This window comes from Patiria miniata, unplaced genomic scaffold (assembly GCF_015706575.1).
Source record: "Patiria miniata isolate m_02_andy unplaced genomic scaffold, ASM1570657v1 HiC_scaffold_3, whole genome shotgun sequence".
In the NCBI taxonomy this organism is placed as follows: Eukaryota; Metazoa; Echinodermata; class Asteroidea; order Valvatida; family Asterinidae; genus Patiria; species Patiria miniata.
The window spans coordinates 43,781,664-43,795,012 of NW_024037069.1; the positions used below are offsets into that span (position 1 = coordinate 43,781,664).

At 38.6% G+C, this 13,349-nt stretch overlaps 1 protein-coding gene across 1 annotated transcript; it reads left to right on the forward strand.

Moving 5' to 3' along the window:
- The first annotated feature begins 1,502 nt into the window (after positions 1-1,502).
- On the forward strand, positions 1,503-5,784 carry LOC119736845 (C-type lectin mannose-binding isoform-like). The gene is made up of 2 exons (XM_038210855.1): positions 1,503-1,863; positions 5,300-5,784. The coding sequence occupies exons 1-2, from the start codon at positions 1,503-1,505 to the stop codon at positions 5,782-5,784; spliced, it is 846 nt and encodes a 281-aa protein (XP_038066783.1).
- Positions 5,785-13,349: the final 7,565 nt, after the last annotated feature.

The following is a 13,349-nucleotide window of genomic DNA, read 5'->3' on the forward strand; positions in this document are numbered from 1 at the left end:
GTGCCTCCACGATTCATATATTTAACAACACTCTCAGACGTTACTTCAACGAATACGGTTTACATAGGTTGTGTGTGTGTTAAAAAAATGTAAGAATTGATTCAGTTGTAGAAAACTAATAGTTGTCCGATCGGTGTGGCATTGAAGCTCAGCATAGTGTTATCTATCATTTTTGATCGGAAGTGCATTGTACATTCGCAATTAAATGCCGGAGTAGTATGGGTTTGTTTTCGCAGATTTCTCAAAATGAAACCACAACCCAATCGTGTTGGACAAAAACTAGTGTTCATGGAAAACTGTCTATAAACAAAACAGAAAGAGTCACTGATAATTAAACCATTGCTATGACGTCACACTATTGTTAAAAGTGTGGATTCGGAACTACGAATCTTTAGAAAAGTGTGGATTCGGAATTACACTTTTGAACACGTCGGACAATAATTGTTCTCCCATAATGATCCTGAATAGGACCGTCTGCGTGAAAAGTTGCTTTCCGAAAATTACTAATGCATCTTCACTGTCACATTCGCTGCCGTCACTGCAAAAACTACTTTAGTCAGAAAAAAATCGTCGTCTGAACTATCCATTTTGTCGTAAGGAGCCTATACACACAAAATGGCTTGGTTGTACGGGTGTGGCGATACGCATTGCTAAACACGCCAGGGACAAATGTTGCAACCTGACGCCACTTCCGCGCTTGTGTACGAAGTCTATGGAGAGTCATTTCAAGTATTTCCTAACAAAATTTGAAACATTTCTCAGTCCCAGATTCATGTCTTATCATCATTTTTGCAACGAATGACCTTCATTGAGACGATATATGAAGAAAACAGTGGCGTCAGGTTGCAACATTCTTTCCACAATACTTCTGTTGACGCAATGGTTTAAGTCGAAGAATACACTCGCAAGTGTGGCTTCTTAATTTACGAATTCACTCGGCGCTTCGCGCCTCGTGAATTCTTAAATTACGAATCCACACTTTCTCCTGTATTCTCCTTAACTTAATACACTGTTAATTTATCATGATTTTTTTTAACAGTTTGTTTATCCAATAGGGATGGTGTAAAACTCCGCTAACACTGCCAGTTGGGAAACATTTTTTTTTAAAGATAATTGTGTGCACGAGAGAGACGTATTTCCCTGCAAATTTATAACAGTCTCCAGTAAAATTAAATTCCAGGTGTCGTAGAGCGCGTCGTTCACCTGCCAACTTAATTACCCTTGAAAATTCTAATTTTGCAAAATTAATGTTAATGGCGTTCCAAGTTGAATTATTGAGTTCTCTGGGCTCCAATAAACCACGATAGAGCACTGTTACTATGGTAACCTACTGTATGAAGCTGTTTACAACACAAAGCATATCGCTCTTATTACTTTGCCGCAGCTCAAGAGTCGTAATTTTGAGCCTTTGGTAGACCCTACGCATTACCTATATAGTCCTGTTTTCAGAGATACAGCAATCTTCAATGGTTCTTCGCAAACTCTTCAGTTCTCCGTTCATCATGGCGTTTTGGTCCGAATTTACTTTCATCGTTGCTGTCATTTTACCTATCAAGGCTGCATTTAACTCAGGGTTTTGCCCATCTAAGCTCTTTGTCCAATGCCATTCACGACTCATTGTCCAATGCTCTTGCCCGCCAGAGTGGCAATTGTGGGAGAACAAGTGTTATCGCCTCAGTTCTTCAACGCACACCTGGGATGGCGCCAAGACAGCTTGCCAAGACATGGGAGGCAGGATGGCCGCTCCTCGCTCGCTGGAGGAAATGAACTTCATGTCAACATTGGCACGACAGGTGGACAGTGATTACTCTGTATATATTGCTTGCAATGACAAAGAAGTTGAAGGAACTTGGGAGTGTGATGGTCAGGAAGGAAGCGAGCCCTTCTTGGTATGGGACGATGGGCAACCCAATGATTTCCAAAACAATCAAGATTGTGTGGCTATAAAGTCAAGTTATAATAACAGAATGGATGACGGTATCTGTTATCGCTCACTCTTGGCTTGTTGTGTTCGTCAAGCTGCCTGCACTCACGGCCTAATCCAACTCCGTCACTAATGCCTCTCTACCAACACCCACGGCAGTAGTTTTAAATCGACCTGCCTCCTACACCACAACATCCTTGAGTTTATCACAGAAGGTGTGGCCGTCCTAGGTTCGACCTGCGTCATACTGGATGTCGCTCCTTCTACATTAAAACATCTACATAAGAGAATCATCTGAATCAAGGGTACACATTTCAAAACACTCTTTATTTTATGCTCTACTCTTAGTACAGCTACGGCTAGTCGTAAATATTGGAACTGTTTTGGAAATGCAAGTCCACAAACTTGATCTTAACACTTACTTTTACGTACTAATACATGACTTGTATTCGGGAAGTTTGAGACGATTGAATTAATTTGCTGTTCCGGAAAATAAGAAAAGGGGCAACCGAGATTTTGTTCAAGTAAGCAAGATTGAATCGTTTAAATTACAAACGAGATGAGATTTAAATTTAATTATATAGGATATTATATTTGCATGATTTAAGTCTGTCAGGTTGCTTTCTCCAAAAAATATTTTTTTTAATTCTAAGTGTCTGTGTAATTCAATGCCGAATATCGATACTAATTCTGAAGATGTCGAAACTGCGTAATCGCAACATTCAAACCATCACTTCACTTTTAATGTTCTTAGTTTCGTAAATGTAAATCAGTTACTTTTGCAGATGTGACTGTGAATGAATTGTACTTGTATTTCCGCGTCTGCTTGTAAATTTGCATGAAATAACTCAAGAGCTTATATTGGTTGTATGTGTTAAAATCTAAAATGGAAGATTTAGTCTTAACAACAAAATATATAAACGAGTACTCAGTTGTCAGATCGGTGTTGTGTTACATGAAGTGCATTTTAACACGTGGGAGAACTATAATGAACATTACTTAAAAACTTAGAAAAGAGCCAACAGGTCGGATATTTATTGAACATTTAATTACAAATGTATGTGAAACTGTCTGAATACCCTTTTTTTACTTTCTAGTCTGTTTCAATTTAAATCGCGAATTATTTATAATAGGTAACATATTTCGTGGTACATGTAGTTGAAAATAAGTATTGAAATTAATTGTATCTTTCTCAAAGCGGCAGTTCTTTGTATAAGCACTGCCGCTAAAAGAAAGATACAATCAGTTTCGATACTTATTTTCATTTACATGTACCACGAAATATGTTTACAGTCATCAATATTTCGCGATTTAAATTGAAACAGACTTGGACATTAAAATATACATTTGCAACGCTTATGTTTTAGTGCATGCTCAAAGTGCCTGACTTATCATCAATGTATTAACAAATCAAGAATGTTATGAATTCCTTTGATTCGATTTCGTCTGTTTCTGGTTGAATATAATCAGTGTTAGGCCTATAATTCGCTTTTATCGTCAATTTTGAACCCCGTTTGTTAAACATTGCATTCTTTTAAGACCCCACACCATTTACTTTACTTGTTTCCATCGTCTAGATTGTGTTTTAAAATAAAGGGAAACATTCAGTGTATTGTTGATCGCATCATCCAATATTTTAAAATCGCATACTAATTAAAAAAAAAATGTCACGGTTCACATTAACCTTACATCTATTACCCGACTGTTATCTAGGGCATTGCCGCTACACATTTCAATCATCTCTATATTGTTAAATTTGTTACTGCCCCCTTAGTTAAAGATTTAAAGATTTACTTTTGAAGCAATCGATTGTCTCAACATATTCGAAAATTTCGGACAATATCAGTACTATTTAGAATCATGACATTTCAGCACGATTACACTGTTATACGTTTGCGTAGCCTAACCATTGATTCACTTGTTGCAATGTTTTTGAATAAAATAATATTTTGTGTTAGAATTACATGGCAAAAGGTTCACATTTTTGCACGTTCTTTGTTTAATAGGATTATTGTAACGTTATAGCAATTCAATGAAACCATGACGACCTGCTATGTGGAAATGGGAAATGGCGTAGACAGGTGACCTGTCAGGTGTTTATGATGGGATTTAGCATCATGAACGGAGTTGGAATATTGATGAAAGATGGAAACCATTAATTCAAAAATTAACTTTAATCCAGGGGCGTGGAGAACTGGGGGGGGGGGCGGATACGTCACACACGGTGATCCTTTTTTTAAAGTCAACATGTAAAGCAGGTATTCCCTTATATTATGTAATATACTGCCATGAATAGCCCCACCTGGTGTCAGATGTTGGCCAGTAAAATATGAAGAGCGTCCCATACGTCACATGTCCTGCCCCCTTCCGCTCTCCTACAAAAGATGAGTATTAATTCTAGTCCAACTCAAGTGTTATTTTTATCAAACGGGAGAGGGGTTGGTTTGATCACATGTTTAATAATATAAGTTGCTTTTAACTCAATACATGATAAATATAGGCCTTAACTCTCGATTAAATATCATTAAATCTCAGTAAGTTTGTTTCAGGGGTCAAAGATTTTTGTCTGTTTATAGGCACATCCCTAGCACCCTTCGCACCTTCCGCCAAACTTTAGCCACAAGGGTTCTGTCAAAGATAGAGGGCGGTTGACGACCGGACCACAATCGCGTAAGTTGAACGACAACGCGAAATTAGCATTCTGCCACCGAAAGGGGGCGGCAGATATCGGAGCCGAAGTCAGCCTTAAGCAATTTCAGCAGACAGATAAGAAAGCAGAAGATTGCCATAAACGTATGCAAAGACGAATCGGTTAAAAAGGGTAAAAGTGCCGGTATTAAATGCAACATGCAAGTTCTAGGGTCATAGACTTTCTTTCTGATATCTTGCAATTTGTCTGCAAGTCATCTCATAACATTCTTCTATGCTGAATACAACGGGAAAGCTGCTTATTTTGCAAGATGCTGTCAGTTTTGAAGAAGCATGTTCCGGTAACGCTTCTATTATGACCTACATCGTTCATTACTTATTTTTCGCCTTCTGAATTATTTGTGCTTCAGTGCGTGGTAGTAAATTTCGCCATCAAAGCAGTGCAATCAATTTAACAAGGCTGTGGCCAAACACGTATTTGTGTTGCTAAGGTAGCCAGCGGTCAATATCAATTACCTCACTTAAAGGCCAGTCTGGGGCCCAATCAAAATTGCGAAGGACGTTGAAATAATATTACCATAGCAACAATATCGTTATCTCCTGATAGCAAATGTAACTGTACATGTACAGGGAACACATCTGATCCTCTTCAAACTTTGCTACCGACGGACTAACGAATCATCATGTACTTGTTCAAAGTATTTGGTATTGTGGCAATCACTTCAGCGATTACTGCTCAATTGAGGTCAGGTTCCTGCCACTCTCGGCTCACTGTCCAATGCTCTTGCCCGCCAGAGTGGTCATTGTGGGGAAACGAGTGTTATCGCCTCACTCCTTCACTGCATAATTGGGATGACGCCAAGACAGCTTGCCAAGACATGGGAGGCAAGATGGCCGCTCCTTGCTCGCTCGAGGAAATGAATTTCATGGTGGAATTGGCGCGAAATGTGGACAGCGACTACTACGCCTGGATTGCTTGCAATGACAAAGAAGAAGAAGGGATATGGGAGTGTGACGGTCAGGAAGGAAGCGAGCCCTTCTTGGTATGGGATGATGGAGAACCAAACAATAATAAAGGCAATCAAGATTGTGTTCGGATGGCTTCATATCTCCAGGAGAGAATGGATGACGGATTTTGCTATGCCTCTTACTTGGCTTTTTGCGTTCGTCGAGCTGCCTGCACTCACAGCCTAATCCAACTCCGTCACTAATGCCTCTCTACCGACACCCATGACCGCAATCTCATCTCAACCTGCCGCCTGAGGACATGTTTCCCAAGACAAGGACACATATGAAAACAGTGGTTATTTCTGTCTGTACTCTGACAGGGCATAGGCTAGTCGTGAACATTACGACAATCTCAAAAATCATAGTCTACAAGCTTGATCATTTTTGTGACGATTAACTCGATATTCCGGCAATAAAGAAGAAAAGCTACCATGTTTTTTCAATGCAATGTAAGTCTTAATCGTTTAAATTAACAATGAGACGAGATTGAATTTAAATAGGCAATTTTATTTAATTGACTTCAGTCTGACTTTGTTTCTCGAAAAGAAATGAGTTATTTAAAATTATAAGTTTCTCCGTCATTCCAATTTTATACTGAATGTCATTACTTTTTCTTAAAGTTGGTATATACGTGCTTTTTGGGTGTGGCACCCTGAAAAATAGATTTTCAAATTGAATTGGTAATTTTTTAGCATTACATTAGTAATGAGCTTTCCATTGAGATATCACAGGAAATAATCTGACGACAATATGTAACCAATAAATTCGAATCTGAGGCCAGCAGGACCTAGCTACGCATGCGCTTTTGCGACAGCGCAGTTATGAATTTCAAAAGCTGTTCAGATTGTCCGTACTTAAAGCTACAGTCCATCATTTGCAGCTATCCAAAAAGTAATTGCCGTAATTATTGTTGAAAAACATACTTGGTTGAAAGATAGTAAGGGAACTAAACTCCCTGTGAAATGTTTCTTTCTGGCATGCTGTCATTTCGAAGAAATCAACGATAGAAGGCCTTTCTGTAGCTGCATTCGGCTCAGTGGTGAGAACGTGTCTCGGACGCTGAATTCAGGCCCAATTCAAAAAATGATTCAGCAACTTTTGATTTGATCGAGATCCTAGAATGTTATTAGTTTTCTCGAAATATTCAGCTGAAGCTGAGCTGAAACTTCATCGGGTTAGTTCAGCACCCTTGACCCTTCTTTAGATTTAGAACACTTTTGTTGCTTCAAACGACCAAAATGCATAAATTACAAATGATGGACTGTACCTTTAAATGTGCGTGTGCACCGGATACGTGTATACACGGTATACAACTAGTGTCCCACAACCGTCGCGATAAGGCAAAACAAAAACATTGTCAAATTTCTGGTTTGCGCGCGCGTCGCCGTAGCCATGCGCGTCTGCACAATTAAAACCTTTTTTTTTCAATGTAAGATGATGTCTCAAAACCGCCAAACTCACTGGTTTGACTGGAATCCTGCTGCTGCTCAATTTCAACGTGTTTTAGATAGGGTTACGATCGAGTATAAGCTTTGTCTGGCCTCTCTCTGCTCCCACATATTTTGCACTAAATTTAGTCGGGCACCATATGCAGTCATCAGCCGACATTTGAAGAAATAAAAGGGGAAAAAATGCCGCGTGCCGCACCACTTATATTTTGGGGCAAGCTCCATACTAGAAACCGAAGACTTATTTTGGCCTTAGGTAATCATGAATGACACGTGACACAAGACTGTGAAAACCACGGGCTTTGCGATCCACTGAGAGGAACAGACACAGAATGGCAGAGATAATGATAGAACATGAACTGCAGTGTAGCCAGACCAGTCTGGTTGCATGTATGCACTTAAGTTTTCTTGATTTGGAATATTAAAAGACCAACTCACTTTGAATTTTCTTGTTTTCGAATGTAAATAATTCACCTTCGTAGATTCGACGGTGAACGGATCGTATTTGTATTTCCTTGTCTGCTTGTAAATTCGTGTGAAATTACTCAAGAGCTTGTATTGGTTGTATTTGTTGATCATTAAAATGAAAGATTCAGTCTTAAAAACAAAATATCAAAACTAGTACTAAGTTGTCAGATCAGTGCAGTGTTAAATGACGTGCATTTCAACACTTGGGAGCCTAATGAAAATTAGGGCCTACTTTTCACAAATATTTTCAAAAAATGATCCAACAACTTGTTTTTTATTAAAAATTTGATTATGTGTAACTGTCTGAACACCTTTTTATTTCTTATTCTGTTTCGATTTCATTCGTAATATATATTTAGGATTGTAAACATATTTCGCTGTTACCGTAGATGAAAATAAGTATTGAAGCTAAAATTTACCTTTTTTAGCAGCAGTGTCTTGTACATTTGCACGCTCATGTGTGGGTGAATGCTTGTTAAACAAGCCAAATTAACACCAAAATGTGCCTGACTTACCATTTTTAACAAGTGTTAATTAATGTTAACTTTTGTGAATTCCTTCGATTCGATTTCGTGCATTTCGGGTTTAATTTAATAAGTGTTATTATTCGCTATTATCGTCAATTTTGAATCACATTTGTTAACAAAACAAATGATTTTACTTTTGAAGCAAATTAGATTGTCTCCACTTAGACAAATTTGGACAATTTGTAAAATTTCAAATCATGACATAGCGATACAAAATCTGTTGATTCACTCTGTTGCAATCTGTTGAGTCGCTTTTTTGCAATGTTTTCGAATAAATAATGTTAGGTGTAATAATTACATCTCAAAAGATTCACACATTTTTTGCATTTTCTTTGTTAGGACTATTGTAACTATATAGCAATATAAGGAACACAAGTCGATGTATGGAAATTTGGAAATGGCATAGTCAGGTGACCTGTCAGGTGACTTTGAGGGGATGTACCTTCGGAACAGAGGTGGAATAGAATATAGACGAAAGACGGAAACCCAGTGATACAAAAATACCTTTAATACAGGGGCGTGGCGAACTGGGAGGGGGCGGAGTCGAGACACACCAAATATTTTAATTTAAGTCAAAATTTTGAGCATCAGTCGGCAAACGGTCCGGCAAATTTATCAAGTTGTAGATTCCCTCTTTTGTGCAATTTGCTGCCAGAATGGCGCCACCCTGTTGTCCAGTGTTGTCCAGTATTTATGCGTCATGTAGGCCTCACACGTCACACAATATCCATTGCCCTAGCCCGGTGGAGAATTCTTTTTCAAACGACATCCGTTTCCCATCTTCTGATTGGTCCATTTCATGTACATGTATATCTAATGCTTGTTTTCCACAACACAAAACCCAAGATTTTCGTCTTGTGAGAAATATCCCTTCCTCACTTTAGTTAAATACTCAAAAGGTAAAATGAGAAAGTGAAAAACGCTCACTGGGGTTCGGTCTCGGATCATCTGATTAGAAGTCAGGAATACTAGGCCATCAGCCTCGGTCCAAAATTTTGGCCACCGGTATCAAATGAAGGGAATAATCGTCATAGCGATTTTTGGCAAGGTATACACCTCCAGAGTTGGAAAATATGTGGTGGAAATATATGTGCATTGCAGCGGTGGCAGCTTTTTGGGTGTAATCACCCTTTTTTTTCAAATTGTCCATCAAAATGCTTGTTACCACTCAAGGGGCGGTATACCTTGCACAAGCGCACTATAATCATTTATGCCCTGATTTGATACTGACCAAACCCAGGCTGATGGCCTATACTTCCAACCAGTCCAAGAATCAGCTGCCAATCGTCGGTGATTTAAATACCATTATTCCTTCTTATAATAACCTATTCTCCAAAGCCCGGGACATCATGAATATGCATAACGCAGTGAGAGGGCGCCCTCTTTTGATATTGTCGGATCTCGTTTGGGAAAAAAATCATTCGCATCCCGGCGATTCGAGTAGGCAATTCTTGGCGCATCAACGATTAAGAACGAAATAAAAGAATCGACGATATTTCCCGTTTCCCTTTTCCTTTTGTTTATCTTTGAACATTTTAAGGAGTAAGGGGGTCGCAGGAGGTATAAGTAACCGGCTGTAGGCACACTTCCCCGACTCTCTGCCCATGAGTGTTCTTTTGACGATAGGGGGCGGTAGACGACTAAACCATAATCGCGTAATCTTGCTGCTTCGGCCGGCAATAACACATAAGTATATGCACGTTCACTTAGGTATAGTGACAATTAATTTGTTGTTTCCGAGAAAAAAAAACCGCGATCGATATTTTTTATCTCAAGAAATCAAGGTAAGCGAAACTCGTTCTGATTGCAAAACAAAAAGAAATTTGATTTAAAAGGGAAAAATAACTAAATGAAATGTTAAAACAGACATATAGACAGTTGCTGTACAATTTAAAACCAATTAAAAATATTGTGTGGAAACTACATTTCCGAAAATTTAGAAACATTATAAAATTCCAATTTTCTTGATTTCGTGAATGTATTTATTCACCGTTGAGGATGTGACTGAACGCGATTGTTTGCTCACATTTGCTTGTAACTTCGCATGAAATTACTCAAAGAGTTTGTACAGACCTTATGATGGAGATAAAGGGCAGATGTTTTGTATTCCCTGGATAGGCACTACTAAACCTTTATTACATTCATTGTAATAACAAAGAACGTCCTTCGAAGTACATGCAATGCATAGGGTTTACAGGCTGTGTGAGTAAAACAAAACGGATTGAATCAGTCCTAATAACTAATTGTTTATTGTAAGATCGGTGTATACATGTATTATAACATAAAGTTAATAAGATGTAATATTATTATCAGGATGGCCCGTTGTAAATTTGTTGCTGTTTTGACAAATGACAAATGTTACGTTTTCTGAACACCTTCTCTTCAAATGAGTGTTAATTTGTCGATATTTTCACACATTTTAAAAAAATTGTAAGCACCATTTCGTGATAATCGAAAATGAGAATTGGAGATTAATGTATACATTCTTTTGAGCGCAATCGTCGGTTTTGAACAGCGCCCCCATCGACAGATAGCAACCCCCCACCCCCGCTTTTTGATTTAACAGAGGCCAAGTGTCCTGGGAAATAGTGTCAACATTTTCACCACGGATATGCAAGTGCCCCCAATACAATATGCATCCCCCAGTAAAAATGACATTGCTACGCCAATGCAATAACTGAACGACGGTGGATTTTTTTTAAAGCTCGATTCTCATTCAAAATTTGAAAAGTCTATTGCCAGGAAATAGCAATTGAAAATAGAATTGTTTTTCTTGGTGAAACTCTGAGCTGGTTCTGAGGAATAAAATCCTGACATTAGTCAAAATACTAAACGTGTTGAAGATCGACTCAAGCACAAATGTTACTCTTTGACTGTTTTCATTTTGATCCAATTTCTGGTTCAATTATTTGAAATCATTTTGCGTAATGATTGTTAGTTTTACATCGATCAAACTTATTGGACAAGACATAGTCCAATCCACATTTTTGAAAATTTAACATCGTAATATATCAATACGATTACACTGAATTTAGTAGATTGTACATAATTTTTTGACCATGGAATTACATGGATTTACTATTATTTAATGTGTGATATTTGTTGACGGAATTAACATTGAGGTGTTAAACTTTTATATTTGCTTTGTAACTTCACAGCAAATCAAGTAACCAATATTGATGTATGATGAAAACGGGGAAGTGTGTGGTCAGGTGACCTGTCAGGCGACTGAGGATTTCATGCGCGGATATAAACAAAATAGAACTTTGGCGATTTTTTCTTTGAGAAAGATTTTGTTGGTATCGAAACATTAGGCCGTCTAATTTTATTGATTACAATCACAATATATAAACTTGAAGCGATTTTGCATTACAGTTTTCCTTTTTTGAGCTTGGAAATGTTTGATGGTAAGTGGGTTCCAGAGGTGTGAGATATACCAGCTGTGGACGCACCCCGAGGGCCCCCCCCCCCTTAAACTGGAGGGACGCATTAGGTTCAGTAAACGATAGAGGGCGGTCGACGACATGACCCTTATTACATTACACGGGCGGCCTCGATGCTTTCGGTCATTTTAAGTTTGTACACACTTCTATGAGGCCATTGCTTTGTGCACAAACAGTAGCAGTGATCACTGACCAATCACCTCGCCGGTCGTGGTTTACGACTGCGGTTTGTAGTACGGCAGCCCAGAGCATTTTGGTCAAACGAACAAGGTACCAATATCTGAGCACAGAAACATGTATTGTGTAGCCTAACATATTCAGATATAGATGTCTGCCGGGAACCCCCTGCTGCATGTGGCCCCTGGGGCCCAAAAGAAGGTGGCAAATAATGGGCTGGATCAAACATTAGAGGTTCCACATAAAGCCAAGTTTAAATGAACAATTACACCCTACAAGGTATAAAATATCCATTGCCAGACATACCGTTTGCTGCATAAGGCCCGCCAGACACACCCAAAGTGGATGGAGGAGGGGCGTGGCCGTCACCCCCTCCTTTTCTTTTTCGCTGATACGGTTGCAACGTGATGATTAAGAAGAAAATAAAACTAGTTTATATTGATGCTTTAGCACTTGTTAAAAAATGAAAATGCAGCTTAAGAGTGATTTCAGGTCAGACTAATTAACTTAAGAGTGGGGCAAAAGCGCGAAGGGGGCGTGGCCGCCACCCTCTCCGTGTTCATTTTTGCTTATATCGTCGCAATGCAATTTTTAAATCATGCCAAATTTCTCTGACAGGTGTGCTAATGTCTTGCAGTTATTTTGACACCAGTTGTATGAAATTGGGGCAAACCTTCGTCAACAAATGTCCATTTGCCAGAACATGTAGGCACGTATCATGCACATGTGCATGGAAGTGCCCATGAGAGTGGCTACTAACAGATCAAATTGAAACTTCTCAGATGCATTACAAATTTAAGAGTATGAAAATAAAACCAGGTTTTGTTGATGCCTTGGTAGTTTCAGGAAATTGCATCTTAATGATTTTAGACAAGGTTAGACAAATTAAAAATATTGACATTCGCTGTACAAACCTATTGGACTGTCCAATGTCCAATATCCAAGTAAAACATGGACATTCGCCACACAAAAGCCATGGGCGTTTCCAATGGGCATTTCCATTCCAACAGAGCAGGGCGTCTGGTGGGATCCGACGGTGCGATTCACGGCAGGGAGGCATCTCAATTACGCCTCCTCCCGGAGTTAAAAAAATGGACATTCGCTGTACAAACCTATGTGAATGTCCAATGTCCAATATCCAAATAAAATTCGGACATTCATTTTACTTACCAATGAGCATATCCAATGTCCAATATCCAAACAGCAATATGGACAATCCCTGAACAAACGAATGTGAATGACCAATGTCCAATATCAAACTAACTATATTTTCTACTAACGTGCATTTCTCAACATGACGCCACAAAGGACAAAGAACTTTCTTTTACTTTAATTAATGCAACATACGGTTCATAAAATGGTTCATAAAACCTCGCATAATACCTGTAGTCATTAAAATTTCAAATTTAAGTAGCCAGTCCCATCATTTTGGTATTTGACATCCTGCCAAAATGACTTGGCAATTGTGTGCAATATTGTTGACAAAACTTTTATAAATGGGATATTTTTTTTTCCAAAATACATTGTATTTCATTAACTGTCTGGGGAAAAAAGTTAATCGGTATTCTAAAACTAAAAATTAATCTTAAGAAATTTTACAAAATAGAATTGAAAGAAGGCCAAGGTTTTGTCAAAAGGACCTTGCGATTTTATAGCCCATCTGTAACTGAAATTTATGAATAGTCACGCGACTCTGAGTCATGAA